Raw genomic sequence first — 17,420 nt, forward strand, 5'->3', positions numbered from 1 at the left:
TACACAAAATACATTTGTCATGTGGAAAGACCCCTTAGATAGCACTTGGCATGGACCTGATTCAGCCCTAATATGGGGATGAGGATAAGTATGCATATTCTCCAAAGTAATGAAATCTGCCAGATGGCTTCCGGATAACATAAGTTCTTCCAGGAGAAATTGCCCCTCCTGAGAATTTTTTTTTATGAGACAGGGTTTCTCTGTATTGTTTTGGAGGCTATCGGTCCAGCCCGGCCTCGAACTCACAGAGATCCACCTGCCTCTGCCTCCCGAGTGCTGGGATTAAAGGCGTGCGCCACCACCGCCTGGCTCCCTCCTGAAAATTTTATTCCTTTCTGTTTTCCAGAAATGAAGATCCATGTCATACTTGGGGTTGCCCTCCTATTGGACCCCCTTTCAGAAGAAGAACTTGAGAAACGCCGTAGAGAACTGTTTGACCAGCAGTTTGGAGTGCCTGGAGTGGACTTCTGCCCTATCTTCTTCCCTTGTTAGGTCCCCTGCTTGGCTTATTAATTCTCCTATCTCTAGGACCTTTTCTCTTTAATAAACTGATGGCTTTCGTTAAGAGTCAAATGGATGCTATCAAGATGCAGCCTATACAGGCGCATTATCACTGTCTTGACATGGCTGAAATGGGAAACAATTGTTATGAACTTTAATCATATACTACTTAAAGTATGTAGCTATAAGATCACTTTTGATTCATTTCCTCCATGGTGAGCTGGGCTGGTTAGCCAACGACGGGCAACAGAGGAAGGACAGAAGGTGTCCCATCCCGATAGCCTCCTAAGACAGGAATGCTCATCATGAGATGTCATCTCCATTTATGCGTAGGGCTATTGCACACTCCTGATCCACAAGATCTTCTGACTTACTAAGACATGCATGGCCCCCTCAAGGATATCCCAGCTTATGACCTTTTCACTTTATACAAAAAATGGGGACCTGTGGAGGGCCCTGAATAAGGATAGCATAATAAAAGCCATCTTAATATTCCTACTGTATTCCTAGAGACTAACACTTAGTTAAGTTTCTGTGTCTCTGTGTCTGCTTATCTTCCTGTACAGCACATTTTCAAGGCTTGCAGTCCAGACTCCCCCAGCTGCAGACTTGTGTCCTTGGAACGTATCCTGCCAAGGAGAACTTCTGCTTCCCTGCCTTTCTGCTACCTGCCCTACTTAAGCCCTGTTGGTACTTTCAATAAATGAGACTTGATCAGAATCCTGTCTTGTCTCTGTTTCTCGAGTCTCTTGTTCCCCCATTCTCACTCCCTCCTCTAGAGTCCACGTTGACTGACACTCAGGGCTGGGGCACATGCCAAGAGGCCGAGGTTGTGTTCTGAGAAGCTCTGAGGACAGTCAGCTAGGATGTCGCAGGTATGCTACCCCATGCTTCTCCAAGGCTAGCCTGGGGCTTGCTTTCTAGAAGTCCACCCTCTGAAGGATGCTCTGGGCTGGCCTGGGCTGCAGGTCCAGTGCTGCTGTGGCTCACAGTGTGACTTTGGGTGAATCATTCTTTCTGGGCTTGTGGCTCAGATACCTATTCCAATGCCCAGGGTTTGGTGAACTCCTTGGGAGAGATTCTCTGGCACCTTCTAGTCTATGCACTTTACTCTTGATTCAGGATCTTATCATGTATGCAGCCTAGCCTACAGTCACAATCCCTTCATCTCTGTCTCCTGAGTGCTGGGATCACAGAGATGTGCCACCACACCCAGACATCTCTCATACTTTAAAAGGGTTTAAAAGTACATTGCAAATTGTCCTTTGCTATCCAAGAGGGCCTGATTCCAGAATGCCTTTAGCATTGAAATTCAAGTCTGTTACATACAATGGCACAATTATATATACATGCATACAACCCACGTATATCTTCTCATGTGCTTTCAATTGTCTCTGGATTACTTGTTAACACCGACTACCTTGTGCAAACTATGAACAGTTGTTATACAATATTGTTTAGGTAACCACAAGAAAACTAGCCTGTACAAGTTTAGTACAAAACTATTTCCATCTATGGTGGATTGAATCATTTAGGTGAAGACACAGGACAAGGAAATGACTCTAGTGGGACCCCTTCCCTCAGTCTTCTGCTCTTCTTCTTCTTCTTCTTCTTCTTCTTCTTCTTCTTCTTCTTCTTCTTCTTCTTCTTCTTCTTCTTCTCCTCCTTCCTTCCTTCCTTCCTTCCTTCCCTTCCTCCCTCCCTCCTTCCTCCCCTCCTCCTTCCTCCCTTCCTTCTATTGGGGATTGCAATATTTGGGGATTGCAGGCTGTGGAGAAGTCAGGAATGAGTGTGATACTGGTGGCCAAGATTTGTATTGAGTCTTCCCCAGCAATCTCATCTTCCTGGGAATGTTCTCCAGTAAACCAAAACTTGGCTTAGTTCTCTGAAAAGTCCTGCACTCATTTTTCACACGGAAAAGTCTCGCTCACAGAAGTGCCAGGGGTGCACCTGCCACGGGTGAGTCACAGCCTGTAGACTCCTGGCTCCAGGTGCTTCGGTTCCTCTGTGCAGCTACTCCTTTCTTGCCCCACGTAGAACCAGGCAGTCCAGGTGTGGCAACTGTGCGAGGTGCCCACTGCGGGAGCACAGAGAACTTTTGTGCCAGAAGGGCACCGCCCCTTAGCAGGCCCCTCCCTGCTCACTCAACAGCCTTTACCTGTGGGCAGGCGCCCGCTCGCATTTCAGTCTCTCTTGCAGCTTTCCTGGCTCCTCTTTCAACGGGGCACATCAAGAGCTGCTTCCCGACGGTGCAGTGCAGCGCTGCAGCAGCAGCAGCGCACAGCCCCTCTGTCACAGGTCCCCTCCCTTGGGGCTGATCATTAACTCAAAAGCATTATAAGGAGTGAGTGGCCCCAGTGAGCCGGTGAGCCAGAGGGATTCGTCGCCACCGCCATGGACAGTAGCACCTTGAGCCCCGCGGTCACGGCCACAGATTCACCCATCCCGTCTTATGAACGCATTCGCAATGCTGCTGACATCTCAGTCATTGTCATCTACTTCGTGGTGGTGATGGCTGTCGGGCTGTGGGTATGTGCGGATTCTGGGACTGAAAAGACCAGGGCTACTATGTGGCATGAGCGGGTGCACACAGATGCCATGGTTTCGCTGAACCACAAAGGGGCAAGATGGGCTTACAGCTATAGAGGGGAGTGGGAATGTCCTGGGAATGCTGGGGAGGAGGTCAGAGCACAGGAAGCCTGTGTGTAGGAAGGCGAAGGGTGCCAAGGCGAGCCTGTCAGGAAGGCCAGGGCAAGATCCTGAGCTGAGGGGGAAGTCGGAGGATCACAGAGACTAGGATGGAATGTTGGGGACAGGAAAGGGATAGCTTGGAGCTGCAGGGAGGGGCCCAATGCAGGTGGCTACGGTCCTACCTCCCAATTATCCGGTTCCTTATGGGGAAAAAATAATTTAGAGGCAGAAAGTTGTAGCCTCTGCAGATCTCAGGTGCACCAGGCGGCCTATGGCTAATCAACGCCCCCTCCTGGGGAAGGAAGGGTTAGCCTTGAATGGTGGGATTCTAGAGGGCATCTGGGGTTAGCGATGAAGAAGGGAGCCGGTGAGCAGAGAGTGGCCTGGTCCTGGGGAGAGGAAGTACATGTGTCTCCTCTTGGGACTCTGGGGACATACCAAACCAGAGAAACTTGTTCTTCAAAGCCTGGAACTTGGAAAGTTCATTTAAGATGCTGGCACACCTAACAGCTAGACAGAGTGTGTGAGCATTTCAGCCACCTATAAAGGCTGAATTGAGGTGGAAGCCGATGTGGCAGCGGGTGTTGTTGGGCTCTTGAGTTAGGAAAGGATGGTGGGCATTAGAAACAAGCTTCTTTTACATGTCAATCCCAGTTCCCTCTCCCTCCCCTCTGCCCCTGCCCCCCACTGACCCACTATCCCATCCCCTTTCTGCTCCCCAGGGAGGGTTTGTAGAAACCACATGTAGCAGACTCAAGTGTCACTCGTGTGGTGTTAGTGTGGCCTACTCTCTTCATCAATATACCCAGCTTCTTAACAGTGGCAAGTGTCTGGACCACTCACCTCTAGTACTTGCTCTCCTGCAGTTGAGCTAAACGTATAACATAGGCATGCTCTTATGACCCCCTCCCCCAAATATTGTACTGTGGATCTGAAAGGTCTTTATGAGTCTAGGAATCTTTTCTTATGCTGTCATTAACCTTACATGGTATGTGGTCCATGCCCTGGATAATTGTTGTATTTTCAAGTAAAATGGGCACAAATAGTAAGCTGGATAAAGCACCTTCACACAAAAGGCCACAGGACAGGGAGGACAGGAACAGCAATTACAATTTTACAAAGGAGAAACTTGAAGTCATAGGTGGCTGTGAATTGCCTAAGATTTTGCAATCCCTGGGACTGTTCCGGGAACTCAAGTGTCTTAATCCTTGCCTCGACACCAGGCCCTCAAGTATGGTGCTTTCTCTGTGCCTTCCCCTCCAGCTCAGATTGGTGGATGTTGGAGCAAAGGTGTGACTCCACCATGTGCCAGTCACACCAGATGGCCCCTTTCCAGGCACACACTGAACATCCTGGTGCTCTTAATCAGACTCATGTTAGCCCCCACCCCAGCCCTGTGAGTGTTTACGTTTTTATGGTGTTTGCACTTTTGAAGTATCTGTGAATCAGTCCTGTTAATGCTGCTTAATGAGCCTGTTAGTATTCATCTGTTTAATCTTCTCCATCAGCCAGTGTCTCTGGACCTTTTTCATTGAACACGCTACTTTTCCGTGAAAGCGTGAAGGTATCTTGCTTAAGGGATGGGCATTCTGGCTTCTGAATGATTTCTGGGCTGTACAGAGACTCACTCCAGCCCATTGTGCTCCTCGGCCTAGGAAGTCACTGGCAGCTAATGTCCCTTCGTTCCTCATCCATGCCAACATTACTTATTGGGTTCTATATTCTTTCAATTTTACTTCTTCATTGGTTAACTTTGAGCTTTGTTCTTTTACTTGTTTGGTATTCATTTCCCTTTTCTTTACTATTTCTTGTTGCTTCTTTAGGGGGTTTTATATCCATTTAAGTTGAGTCACTGACCTTATTCTTGTTGGGTTGCTACCAACACAAACCAGGGTTGTTGAAAACTGTGGCCCAATGGCCAAGTCTTGACTCATAGTCCACTTTTGTATGGCTTGTAAATTAGTAGTTTTTATACTTTTAGAGGATGGTAAACATATTAGGATAAGGCAAAATAAAAGTATTATGTGGCAGAGAATCCATAAAATCTGAAGTATAAGATCTATTTTCTTCTCTCTTAAAAATTGTTACTATTATTAATTTATTATTTTATGTATATAGGTGTGTTGCTTGCATGTATATCTATGTACTACATGTGTATAGTGTCTTAAAAATCCAGAAGAAGGGGCCAAGTTATAGTGAGCTGCCAGGTGGGTGCTGGGAATTGAACCTGAGTCCTCTGGAAGAAGTCAGTGCTCCTAACCTCTGAGCTATTTCTCAAGGCCCCAAATCTGTTTTATTTTGGCCTAATCAGATGATTGCTTGTCATTAAAATCCTTGTTTTTTTGAACCAATAAGATCATTGCTACCTAAGTTGGAGTGACCCTTGAGTTAATAACATCATTAAATGCTTGATAGGAATGGCCTCAGGGAGCCCAACCTTTCCCTTTTATTTATGAGGGTAAGAATGGGTAGCCAAAAGTCATGCAGGCAGATTGATACCAGAGCGAGGGACAATTAGAACTCAGATCTTAATGACACAAAATCAATGCCAGAAGAATCCTTTGTGCTCCTCAAGATACTGCCCTTCTGGGAAAACCCTCTTCTTTGTCCCTTCCCCATCACTGAAGAGCCAGTGTCCAAATGCACTCAATTCCTTCTTTCTTCACATATTTGCACAAGGTATGGCCTAAAGTTTACTGACTTCAACCCTCTTCATTCCATACCCATGCATCTCTTCATTGAATTATTTGACAAAATATTTTTCACACATTACCAATAGATATACCTTGAATATTCCTGCAGAAACTTCTCCCCTGAGGTCTAGTTTCAATCTCTGGACAGTCCTGGAAGAGAAGAAATCCTTTCCTGGTATGGAATGCAAACCTCATGTCCTCAATTTCTTATATTTCATCTGGTTGTGACCTGTGTAGGCTGCTCTGAATGTGATGGTCTCATTTTACATATCAGGAAATAGTATGCCACACCTGGGTGTTCCACTCTGAGGGCCCCATACCCTAGTTTCCTCCCTCCCTCCCTCCCTCCCTCCCTCCCTCCCTCCCTCCCTCCCTCCCTCCCTCCCTCCCTCTCTTCCTCCTTCCCTCCCTTCCTTCTTTTTTTATTGTGATGTTAGGTCTGTCTACATAGCCCTGGCTGTCTTGGAACTCACTTTGTAGATCAGGCTGGCCTCAAAATCTCAGAGATTCACTGACTCTGCTGCTATGAACATCTTACTTTAAGGCTTCATGGGTCAGATAACACCCAACTCATGATGGACAGCTCAGGTTGTGGTGATTTGGTGAACCACTGTCAAATATTCAGTTTCCATTAAGGCCGGATAGCCGACCAAGAGCAGTCTTTCAAAGGGATAAGAGTTGTCTGCAGATTACCACAGAGCCTTTCTACAAAATCCCAAGGGGCTCTTCTGTATTTCACCTATAGGGGCCTTCCAAAGGCTACAAACAGCCTCCCTATATGCCACTGACACTTTAAATACCATTGGGTCTGCTGCATCATATGGTCCAAGTAGCAGAGCAGCCTGCACAGCAGCCTGGACCTGTTGGAGATCCTTCTCCTTCTTCCCGGTCCCACTCAAAGCCAGCAGTTTTCAAAGCTAGAGTCACTTGGTATCTGGGCTGGAGTGACACACCCCAGCGATGAATGTGCTGTCTCCAGCATCTAAATAGGCTCAGTACCCATTGTGCTTCTTTCTTGGTGGTGGGTGGGGCCAGGTACAATAACTTAATCTTTCACCTTGGAAAAGGATTATCTCCACATGCCCCATACCACTGGACTCCTGGAAATCTCATTGAGGTGCAGGCTTCTTGAAATTTGGTTGGATATTCTCCATCCTCTGATGTACATGTATGCCTTTTCAACAAGTCCAAAGTGGTTGTCACTCCCTGCTCACTTGGTCCATTCAGCATGGAGTCTTTAGTATCAGGGACCAGTATGATATCCTGTAGAAAAGATGGATGAGGAAGATCTCTCTGAGCTAAGTTATGACACAGCAGTGTTGGGAGCTGTGCAGATGGTGGAGGTCCATCTCAAGAGATTTCAGAGAGGAACTGTATTAGCAACGTGGCTGGGGACTATTGTGAGATTTTGGTAAAGAATGTGGCTGTTTTCTGCCCTTGTCCTAAGAATCTGCCTGAGGCCAAATTGAAAAAAATAATAACTTAAGTTTTCTGGCAGAGAAGATTTCCAGACAGCCTACTATTGACTCTGATTAGTCAAATGTTTAGTAGTGATCACTGTTATGCAGGTCTACATTGAAAAAGAGCAAGCAGGGCAAAAAGATGTACAAAATGTACAGTTTAAAGAGAAAAAAAGAACACCAGGAAATTTAGTGTTGGAGCCAAGGCTTGTTCTGAAAGAGATAAGTAGAGACTAGTAAGATAGTGACAAAATAAAATGCAATAAGATAAAGCAAAAAACTCGGAATAGGACAGAACAACCAAACAAGAGAAAGAGTCAAAGAAAAAGCACAAGAAACACATATACACATAAAAGCACCCAAGAATCCCATAAAAACACCAAACTGGAAGATACAATATGTAAGCAAAGGACCTATGAGGTAGAAAAAAATGTCCCCACTTAACATTTTGAGACAAAGAACCTCCAAACTTGCTGCTGAGTTCATTTCTTATTGGCATCCATAACCTTGTAGACAAGGCTGGTCTCGAACTCACAGAGATCCACCTGCCTCTGCCATCTGGGTAGTTACCAATTTCTGGTTATTATGAATAGAGCAGCAGCAGCAATGAACATGGTTGAGCAAGTGTCTCTGTAGTAGGATAAAGTATCCTTTGTGTATATGCCCAACAGTGATATTGTTGGATCTTGAGATAGATCAGTTCTTATCTTTGTAATGAACTGAACTGCCACACTGATTTCCATAGTTTGCACTCCCACTGGTAATTGATGACTGTTCTCCTTACTCCAAATCCTCAGTGGCATGAGTTGTCATTTGTTTTATTAATCTTGGACATTCTTATTTGTGTAATATGAAATCTCCAAGTAGTTTTGATTTGCAATTCCCTGATGACTAAGGATGTCGAACATTTATTTCTTTAAGCACTTCTTGGCCATTTGAGTTTCCTCTTCTGAGATTTCTCCATTCAAATCTACACCTAATTTTTAAATTGATTTGTTTTGTTTTGTTTTCTTGATGTCCAGTTTTTTTGAGTTCTTTATATATTTTGGATATTAGCCTAAATAGGATGTGTACTTGGTAAAAATCTTTTCCTATTCTGTAGCCTGTTGCTTTGTCCAAGGATGGTATCCTTTGCCGTACAGATGCTTTCTGTTTCATGGGTCCCATTTATTAATTGTTGCTCTTAGTGCCTGTGCTGTCAGTGTTGTGCTCTGTTCAGAAAGTTGTCTCCTGTGCCAATGAGTTCAAGACCACTCTTCATCTTCTCTTCTACCAGATTCATTGTGTCTGCCCATATGTTGAGGTCTTTGAACTATTTGGATTAAGTTTTGTGCGGTGCCATAAGTATGGGTCTATTTGCATTTTTCTACATGCAGCTTTCCACTTCGAGCAGCACCGTTTGTTGAAGATGCTACCTTTTTTCCAGTGTGTATTTCTGACTTCTTTATAAAAAGAGCAGGTGTCCAAGGTGATTTTTTATATTATTATTACTATTGCTCCATAGTACAATTTGAGATGAGGGATACTGATAGTTCTCCAGTAATTGTTTTATCGTTCAGGATTGTTTTTAGCTATCCTGGGTATTTTGTGTTCCCCCATGAAGCTGTAAATTGTCCTTTCAAGCTCTGTGAAGAATTGTGTTGGAATTTCAATGGGAATTGTATTTAATCTGTAGTTTGCTTTTGGTAGGATGGCCACTTTCCCTATTTTATTCCTATTGATCTGCAAGCCTTGGAGATCTTTCCATCTTCCGATACCATCTTCAATTTCCCTCTTCAATATCTTAAATTTTTTACCATACAAGTCTTTCACTTGCTTGTTTTTCTTTTTTTGTTTTTGTTTTTTTTGAGACAGGGTTTCTCTGTATTGTTTTGGAGGCTGTCCTGGAACTTGCTCTGTAGACCAGGCTGGCCTCGAACTCACGGAGATCCGCCTGCCTCTGCCTCCCGAGTGCTGGGATTAAAGGCATGCGCCACCAGCGCCCGGCCGGTAATTTTTATATTTTATATTATTTGAGGCTATTGTGATATGTGTTATTTAACTGATTTCTTTCTCAGTCCTTTTATCATTTGTATATAGGAAGGATACTGATTTTTGTGTGTTAATTTTGTATTCTGCTACTATTCTGAAAGTGTTTATCAGATGTAGGAGTTTCCTGGTGGGATATTTAGGGTCACTTATACACACTATCATATCTTTACACTTACAGATACTTTGACTTCTACCTTTATTATTTGTATCCCCTTCATCTCTTTTAGTTTCTCTAGCTAAGACTTCAAGTACTATATTGAATAGATGCGGAGAGAGTGCATAACCTTGTCTCATTCCTGATTTTAGTGAAATTGATTTGAGTTTCTCTCCATTTGAGTTGATGATGTTGGCTATGGTCTTATCTTTATTATGTAGAGGTATGTCCCTTGAATCCTTAATCTCTTTAGGACTTTTATCATGAAGGGGTGTTGGATTTTGCCAAAGGCCTTTTCTGCATCTAATGCAATGATCATGTGATTTTTGTATTTCAGTCTCTTTATATGGTGGATTACATTTGTAGATTTTCATATGTTGAACTATCCCTGCATCTCTGATATGAAGTTTAGTTGATCATGGTGGATGATTTTTTTGATGTATTCTTGGATTTAGTTTACAAGTATTTTATTGAGAATCTTTGCATCTATGTTCATGAGGACATTAGTTTATAGTTATCTTCTTTGTTGGGTTTTTATATGGTTTGGGTATCAGGGTAACTGTGACTTCATAAACTTAATTGGGTAATATTCCTTCTGTTTCTATTTCATGGAATTATTTGAGGAGTACTGACATCAACTCTTCTTTGAAAGTCTGGTAAATTTCTGCACTGACACCATCTATCCCTGGGCTTTTCTTTCTTTCTTATTTATTTATTTATCTGGTTGGGAAACTTTTCATTATTGCTTCCATTTCATTAGGGCTTATAAGTATGTTTAAATTTTTATCTGATCTTGATTTAATCTTGGTAATGGTATATATCAGGAAAATTATATATATTTTCCAATTTGGTGGAGTGCATGTTTTTAAAGTATGTCTTTATGGTTCTCTGGATTTCCCAGATGTCTATTGTTATGTTGCCCTTTTTGCCTATAATTTTGTTAATTTGGGTTTTCTCTCTCCACCTTTAGTTAATTTGGTTCAGAATTTGTCAATTATATTGATTTTCTCAAAGAATTAACTCTTGATTATATTTTTTCTGTTTCATTGATTTCAATCATGATGATTATTTTTGCCTTCTACTTCTCTTGGGTGTGATTTATTTTGTGTGTTGTGGAGTTTTCAGGTGTGCTATTAAGTCACAAAGATCTCTTCAATTTTTTATGTAGGCACTTAGTGCTATGAACTTTTTTCTTAGAACGGTTTCATTGTTTCCCATATGTTGTGTTTTCTCTTTCATTCAATTCTAGAAAGTCTTTAATTTGTTTCTTAACTTCTGTCTTGACCCATTTTTCTTTTATTAGTGAGTTCTTCAGTTTCCATGAGTTTGTAAGATTTCTGTTGTTGTTGATATCCAGCTTTAATTTGTAATGACCAGATAGGATGTAGGGACTTATTTCAAATTTCTTGTATCTTTTGTGTCTTCCTCTGTGTCCAAGTATGTGGTCAATTTTGGAGAAAGTTCCCTGGAGCGGCTGAGAAGAAAGTATGTTCTTTTGTGTTTGGGTGAAATGTGGGAATATCTTCTAGGTCCCTTTGGCTTATGATGTCAGTTAGATCTAAAATTTTTCTGTGTAGTTTTTGTCTGGATGATCTATCTGTTGGTGAGAATGGGGTATTGAAGTCTCCCACTATCAGTGTATGAGGTCACTATGTGATTTAAGCTGTAGAAGTGTTCCTCTTTGATTTTTTCTTTGATGAGTATGTAGTGTTCTTCCCTATCTATTCTGATTAGTTGTGGTTTGAAGTCTGCTTTGTCAGATATTAAAATGGCCGCATTAGCTTGTTTCTAGGTCCATTTGCTTGGAATATATTTTTCCAGCTTTTCACTATGAGATGTCTATCCTTGATGTTAAGGTATATTTCTTGGATTCAGCAGAAGGATAGATCCCGTTTTTTGCATCCATTCTGTTAGTCTGTGTCCTTCAGGTGGAGAATTGAGACCATAGATGTTGAGAGTTATCCATGAGCAGTGTTTGTTGGTTCCCATTATTTTGTTGTTGTGGTTGGGGTTTTTCCTTGTGTTTTCTTGGATGTGGTTAGCTTCTTCGGGTTGAAGTTTTCTTTCTGGCTCCTTCTGTAGTGCTGGATTTGTAGATAGATACTGCTTAAATATGGCTTTACCATGGAACATCTTTCTTTCTCCATCTATTGTGATTTAGTGTTTTGCTATCTATAATAGCCAGCGGGCATCTATGCTCTCTTCAAGTTTGCTTAACACCACCCAGGCCTTTATGGCTTTTAGAGTCTCCATCAAGAAGTCAAGTGTCATTCTAATAGGTCTGCCTTTATGTGTTATGTTGTCTTTTCCATTACAGCTTTTAATATTCTTTCTTTGTTCTGTATGTTTAGTGTTTTGATTATTAAGAGCCAAGGGGAATTTATTTTTCTGGTTTGGTCTATTTAGTGTTCTGTATGATTCTTGTACCTTGACAGGCATCACCTTCTTTAGGTTAGGGAAATTGTCTTCTATGATTTTGTTGAAAATATTTTCTGTGTCTTTGACTGGGTTTTTTCTCCTTCTTCTATTCCTATTGTTTATAGGTTTGATCTTTTCATAGTGTCCCAGATTTCCTGGATACTTTTTGCCTGGATTTTTAAAGGTTTAACATTTCCTTTGACCCAGGTGTCCATTTCTTCTACCTTGTCTTCAATGCCTGAGATTCTCTCTCCATCTTTTGCAGTCTGTTGGCCAGAGTTGCCTCTGCATTTCCTATTTGAGTTCCTGTGTTTTTCATTTCCAGTTTTCCCTCAGTTTGGATCTTCTTTATTGTTTTTATCCACTTGTGAGTCTTGAACTATTTTCTTCATTTCACTCCACTTTTTGTGTTTTCATTAATGTATTTACTCATTTTTTTCTTCAAGTATCTCTAACATATCCCAGATCTCTCATTTGAGATCTTCGTCTTGTGCTTCTGCTATATAGACTTCTCAGGCCTCCTGTGGTGGGGTTGCTGTGCTATAGTGGAGACAGGTCACCCTGGTTGCTGCTGTGTTTTACACTGGTGTGTTGGCATCTGGGTTTGGCATTATTGTAATTCAAGGTGGTGATGTCCGGTCTCATCGTTGTTGGGTTTGAGCTCCGTTCCTTGGTTTCTAACTTCAGAATTATCTTCACAGTGATCTTTCCCAGTTAATTTCTAGAGCCTAAATCTTTAGTATTTATTTCCATTTCAGTGTCAGCTAACTTCTCTGCTCCTTGGGTCTGTTTGCCATCTTGCTAGTCCCAGAAAGACCACCACCAAGTCTTCAGAGAATGACTGGTGGGAGAAGGGACCCCGGCAGGAGTCGAGAAAGACTTGAGTGCTCTAGCTGGTACTTCCCGACACACAGAGGTGCTCAACACATCTTTGCTGATTGACTGGATGCATAAACGCCTTCCGTACCAAAAAGACTCCAATCCCCCCCCCATGCAGTCTGCACACCTATAAGTATGTACCTGTTGCAGACATGCTTGTGCAGGAATGACATCAGAGGTTCATTCCTTTGCACCACTGATAAGAGCAGAGCCACCATCAGTCATTAACAAGTGTCTGGACAAAGGGGGCAGTGGTTGAGAAAGAGAGGAGGAAGAGACCTAGAAGCCAAGCCTACGGCCCTGAGCCAAAGGCTGTGCCAGGAATGACTGCGGGTTCAGAGGTGGCAATTCCAGAGGAACTGTGGGAGAGGCTGCTCTGGAATTGGGGATATAGGTCATTTGCCAACTCCCAAACCTTCAGTGGCTCTCCGGGTCTGTGAATAAAGCCTGTGCTCTTTGGCCTGGCATTCAAGAGCCTTAATTCTGTCTCCCTTTCACCCTGCCCACACTGTGGTGCCTCAGCCAGGTTCCACAGCTGGCATCATTTGCCACCCCTTCTCCACACCCTGGGTGCCGCCCCACCTCAACCTTGATCTGCTGTCCCTGAAGTCTGAGAACTCCCCCCTCTCCTCCATGCCCCCCCCAGATTAGCAGAACCCCACCTTTCCTTCAGGACTCAGGAAACTCGCCTCTATGTAAAGTACTTCTTGCCATTAGAAGGCCTCTCCTCATGCCCTCTGAACTCAGTCACAGTATATTGCAAATTAATGACCTTAGCGAGCTCCTATGTATATTCAGAGAGAAAAGAGTTGATTGAGCTGGGATATCTTGTCTTTTAAATAAGACTACATGTTAGCACTTTGGATTCTTCCATCTTAATTTTTTTTCTTAACAGCTTTATTGAGATATAATTTGCATACCCTTTAGTGCTTTTTAAAGATATGGTATTTTATTACATCTTGGTGTGCATGTAAGAAACACAAAAACATCCCATTCCCCCTGTTTGGCACGCAAACAAAACAAGTGAACAGGGCTGGGCGTGGGTGACTTGCTCAAAAGCCGCTTGGTAGGCTAACTGCAGAGCTGGTTCCAGGGCTGCAGTTTCCCTGTCTGTCAAATATGAGTATTTACGAGCACCTACATGCGAGCCTGCTGAGGCTGGGGTGGGAGGGGCAGATAAGGAATGAAAAGTTCGTCATAGAGTGGAATGGATACAAGAAAGGGCCCATTAGGGGGGTATGGTCATTTATTGACAAAGTCACTCTTCTAGTTTCCTGTTAAATTTTTGATCCTCTCTCCCTCAGGCGATGTTTTCCACTAATCGTGGGACTGTTGGAGGCTTCTTCCTCGCAGGCCGAAGTATGGTGTGGTGGCCAGTAAGTTTTCTCTGAAAAAAACTTTTTTTTGTTATTTACTTTTGCGTTTATAATGTAATCACATCATTTCCTCCTCTCCCCTTCTTCCTCTAAACACTCCCTCTTTGCTCTCTTTGAAATTTATGGCCTCTCTTTTCATTAACTGCTGTTATAAGCACATATGTATGTACATATATATGTTCCTAAATATAACCTGCTCAGTCTGTATAATGTTCTTGCTTGTATGTTTTCAGGACTGAGTATCTGGCATTGAATAAACAACTGGTATGTCCTACCCTGGGGAAAATTGTTTCTCTTTCTCTCTGCGTCCCTTAGTTGTCTGTAGTTTTTTTGTGTATGGGTAGAGGCCCTGGGGTTTTCCGTGAAAACTTTAGCATGTCTACTATCATTGTCTTTGTTCAGCTCACGTTTAGGCTGTCATGTTGGTAAGACTTTATGGGTGTGTCCTGCCATTACTAAGAGACACAATTGCAAGGCAAACTCCCTGATCCCGTGGCTCAAAATCTTTCCATCCCATCTTCTGCAATGTTTCCCAAGTCTTAGGTACAGCCAGTGCTCCACAACTCTGTATTTTGTTTGGTTGTGGTTTTCAGTAATGGTCAACGTTGATTGTAAAGAGGAATTTTCTTTTTTTCCTCTCCCCCCCCCTTCTCGGTTTTTTGAGACAGGGTCTCTGACTGTACTGGAACTTTGTAGACCAGGCTGGCCTTGAACACTTGAGAAATCCCTCTGCCTCTGCCTCCCCAGTACTGAGATAAAAGGTGTGTGTCACCACTGCCTGGATAAGAGGAATTTTCTTGATAAGGGGTGAAGACTATTCTTACCTGTGGTTATGAGGACAGATACAGAGAATTGTAGTTAGGCGCTATGGTAATTTAGTGAAGTTGTGGGTCAGTACCCATGACTTCACCAGCCCTGGAAGGTGGCTTAGGCTTCCTGCACTAGACATGCTTTCCTTCTTGTTGAGCAGTTCCTCAGTCCAATTAGACAGGCTTCAGGGAGGGGCTTCCAGTCAGTTTTGGTTCAGGGGTCTTGGGGCACTGTGTCTGAAGTGCATGTGTCTTCAGTAATAAGACCTTCACTTCCACCTCTGGGGGCAACCAAGAGCAATAGGAATAGTCTATGTCGTTCTGGGAGTCTTTTTAGACAACCTTGCCCAACATCTCAAAACAGGGCTTCTCACGCCTGGTGCTGCTGGGGTTACGGTTAGGTGGCCTTTGACTCTCAGAAGGAGCATTTTTGTTTGTATATTCTGAGTAATAACCCTCTGTCAGGTGTATGATTGACAAAGGTTCTCTGCCACTCTGTGGGTTTCCTCTTGACCTGGTTGATTATTCCTTAGCTGGGCAGAAGCTGTTTAATTTTATGAAGTCCTACATTTTAAATAAAAGTCCTGGCTCTGACACTTCTTGAAGGGAAATATCATTAAGTCTTGTTTATAAGAAAAGAAATGGAAGCTATGGTGCGTTTAAAATCACCTTGATCTGTGTGTGGTTTGGTTCTGTTGGGGATAATGGATTGGGTTTTCAAAAAATTTTTTTACCATGATGAAATTATATCTCTTTATATAAAATGTCTTAGGGATGATTTACTTGGGGCTAGACCTCACTCAGTTTCTTCCTTTTTTTTTTTTAGACAATGTTTCTGTGTAGCCCTGGCTGTCTTGGAACTCTCCCCATAAACCAGGTTAGATTCAAATTTGCAGAGAGATCCACCTGCCTCTGCCTCTGCCTCTGCCTCCCAAGTGCTGAGAGCAGCACCACCACCTGGCAGATTTGTTTCTGATTCTCCGGGCAGAGCCAGGGGACACACTCTTTTAGGAGATTGTGAGTTAGGGCAGGTCTGGAGCAGCCTGGCTTTGGGCCCAGGGTTGGCCGATGGAAGCGATTAGCCACGCCCCCAGCAGGGAGGGGCCCGTGCTTTTGTGAGGTCTCCTTAAGCACCCACAGGACTGGATTGTTCTGACAGAGAAGTATGGCATTGTTCTTTGTGCAGACTCGTTTCCTTCCTTGGTGACGCTGACATTTGACTCTTTCTCCAACCGCGGTTTCCATCTAAGGTTTCCTAAGACTCTAAAACGGTTCCAGGTGACTGGACCTTATGAAAATGAGAAATGGCTCAGCAGTTAAGAGCACTTTCCTCTCTCGTAGAGGACTTGAGTTCCGTTCGCAGCACCCACAAGGTGGCTCACAACCGCCTGTGACTTCAGTTCCAGGGGATCTGATGACCAGGTATGCACGGGTACACTTACATGAATAAAGAAATTAAAAAATGGTTTCTCACGTTTTCTGTGTATCTGAATCACCTGTGACAGCACTGTACAGCACCCCACACTGTGCCTGGCTAGCAGTTCATGAATGGGACTGTTAAGACATAGAAGAGTGTCCAGGTAAATCTCTCAATTGCCATTATACTCAGTAGTGTGCAGTGAATACCAGAAACTGTTGCTAATGAGCCCTTAAGTTAACTTTCATGTAGATCATATGAATCAAACCTGATTTATACTCACATTTATTTATGTTATTACAAATCACCAATTCCAGTTATATAGGGGTCATATTCTAAAATGGATTGATGATGAGTTATGTAGTAAAAATAAATACACATACAATGATTAATGAATTCACTTTAGTTGAGTCTTGTAACAGTGGCATGCTATAGGTTTAGCACAGAATGTTTTCTTTCCTTCATGTTATTCAGTATACCGTTTAAATTTCTACTTTTAATTACATGTATATGTGTAAGTATGTGTGTGGGTACGTGCACATGTACTTGAGTGCCCAAGGAGGTCAGAGGCATCAGGACCCCTGAAGCTACCTGATGCGGGTTCTGGGAACTGAGCCCAGACCTCTAGAAAAGCACTATGTGTCTCAACTTCTGAGCCAACTCTCCAGTCCCCATGGTATGTCTTGATGATAGCTGGTGTCTTAGATGTGACAAAATGTAGTTTTATTGTAAGTATTAGTGTTCGCTACCACACGTAGGCACTGTAGAAATATTTTGGGGTTACTTACTCCCCCCAAACTCAATTTTTTAAAAAGGGGTGTCTGTTAACATTTTCTTTAATGACAAGATTCTGTTGACTTAATGGAGTCTAAAAACTGCTAGTTTAGAGGAAGAATAATCCTGGTGGTTTCTTTTCTAAACTTTAAAATGGTTTATAAACACTGTCACATCACACAGCTAAAAGAAGGAATCAAAAGAAAATGTGGTGGTG

The 17,420-nt window shown here is 42.9% G+C and overlaps 1 protein-coding gene across 1 annotated transcript in view; it reads left to right on the forward strand.

The window, feature by feature from the left end:
* The first annotated feature begins 2,687 nt into the window (after positions 1-2,687).
* The window catches only part of Slc5a1 (solute carrier family 5 member 1), a 63,210-nt gene continuing 48,477 nt past the window's right edge, over positions 2,688-17,420 (forward strand). The window contains exons 1-2 of the mRNA XM_040746880.1: positions 2,688-3,030; positions 14,132-14,203. Coding sequence (XP_040602814.1) covers positions 2,896-3,030; positions 14,132-14,203 — 207 coding nt within the window. The 5' untranslated portion in view covers positions 2,688-2,895. The remainder of the gene's footprint in view (positions 3,031-14,131; positions 14,204-17,420) is intronic.

This window comes from Mesocricetus auratus, unplaced genomic scaffold (genome assembly GCF_017639785.1).
Source record: "Mesocricetus auratus isolate SY011 unplaced genomic scaffold, BCM_Maur_2.0 Super-Scaffold_100006, whole genome shotgun sequence".
NCBI classification, from domain to species: Eukaryota; Metazoa; Chordata; class Mammalia; order Rodentia; family Cricetidae; genus Mesocricetus; species Mesocricetus auratus.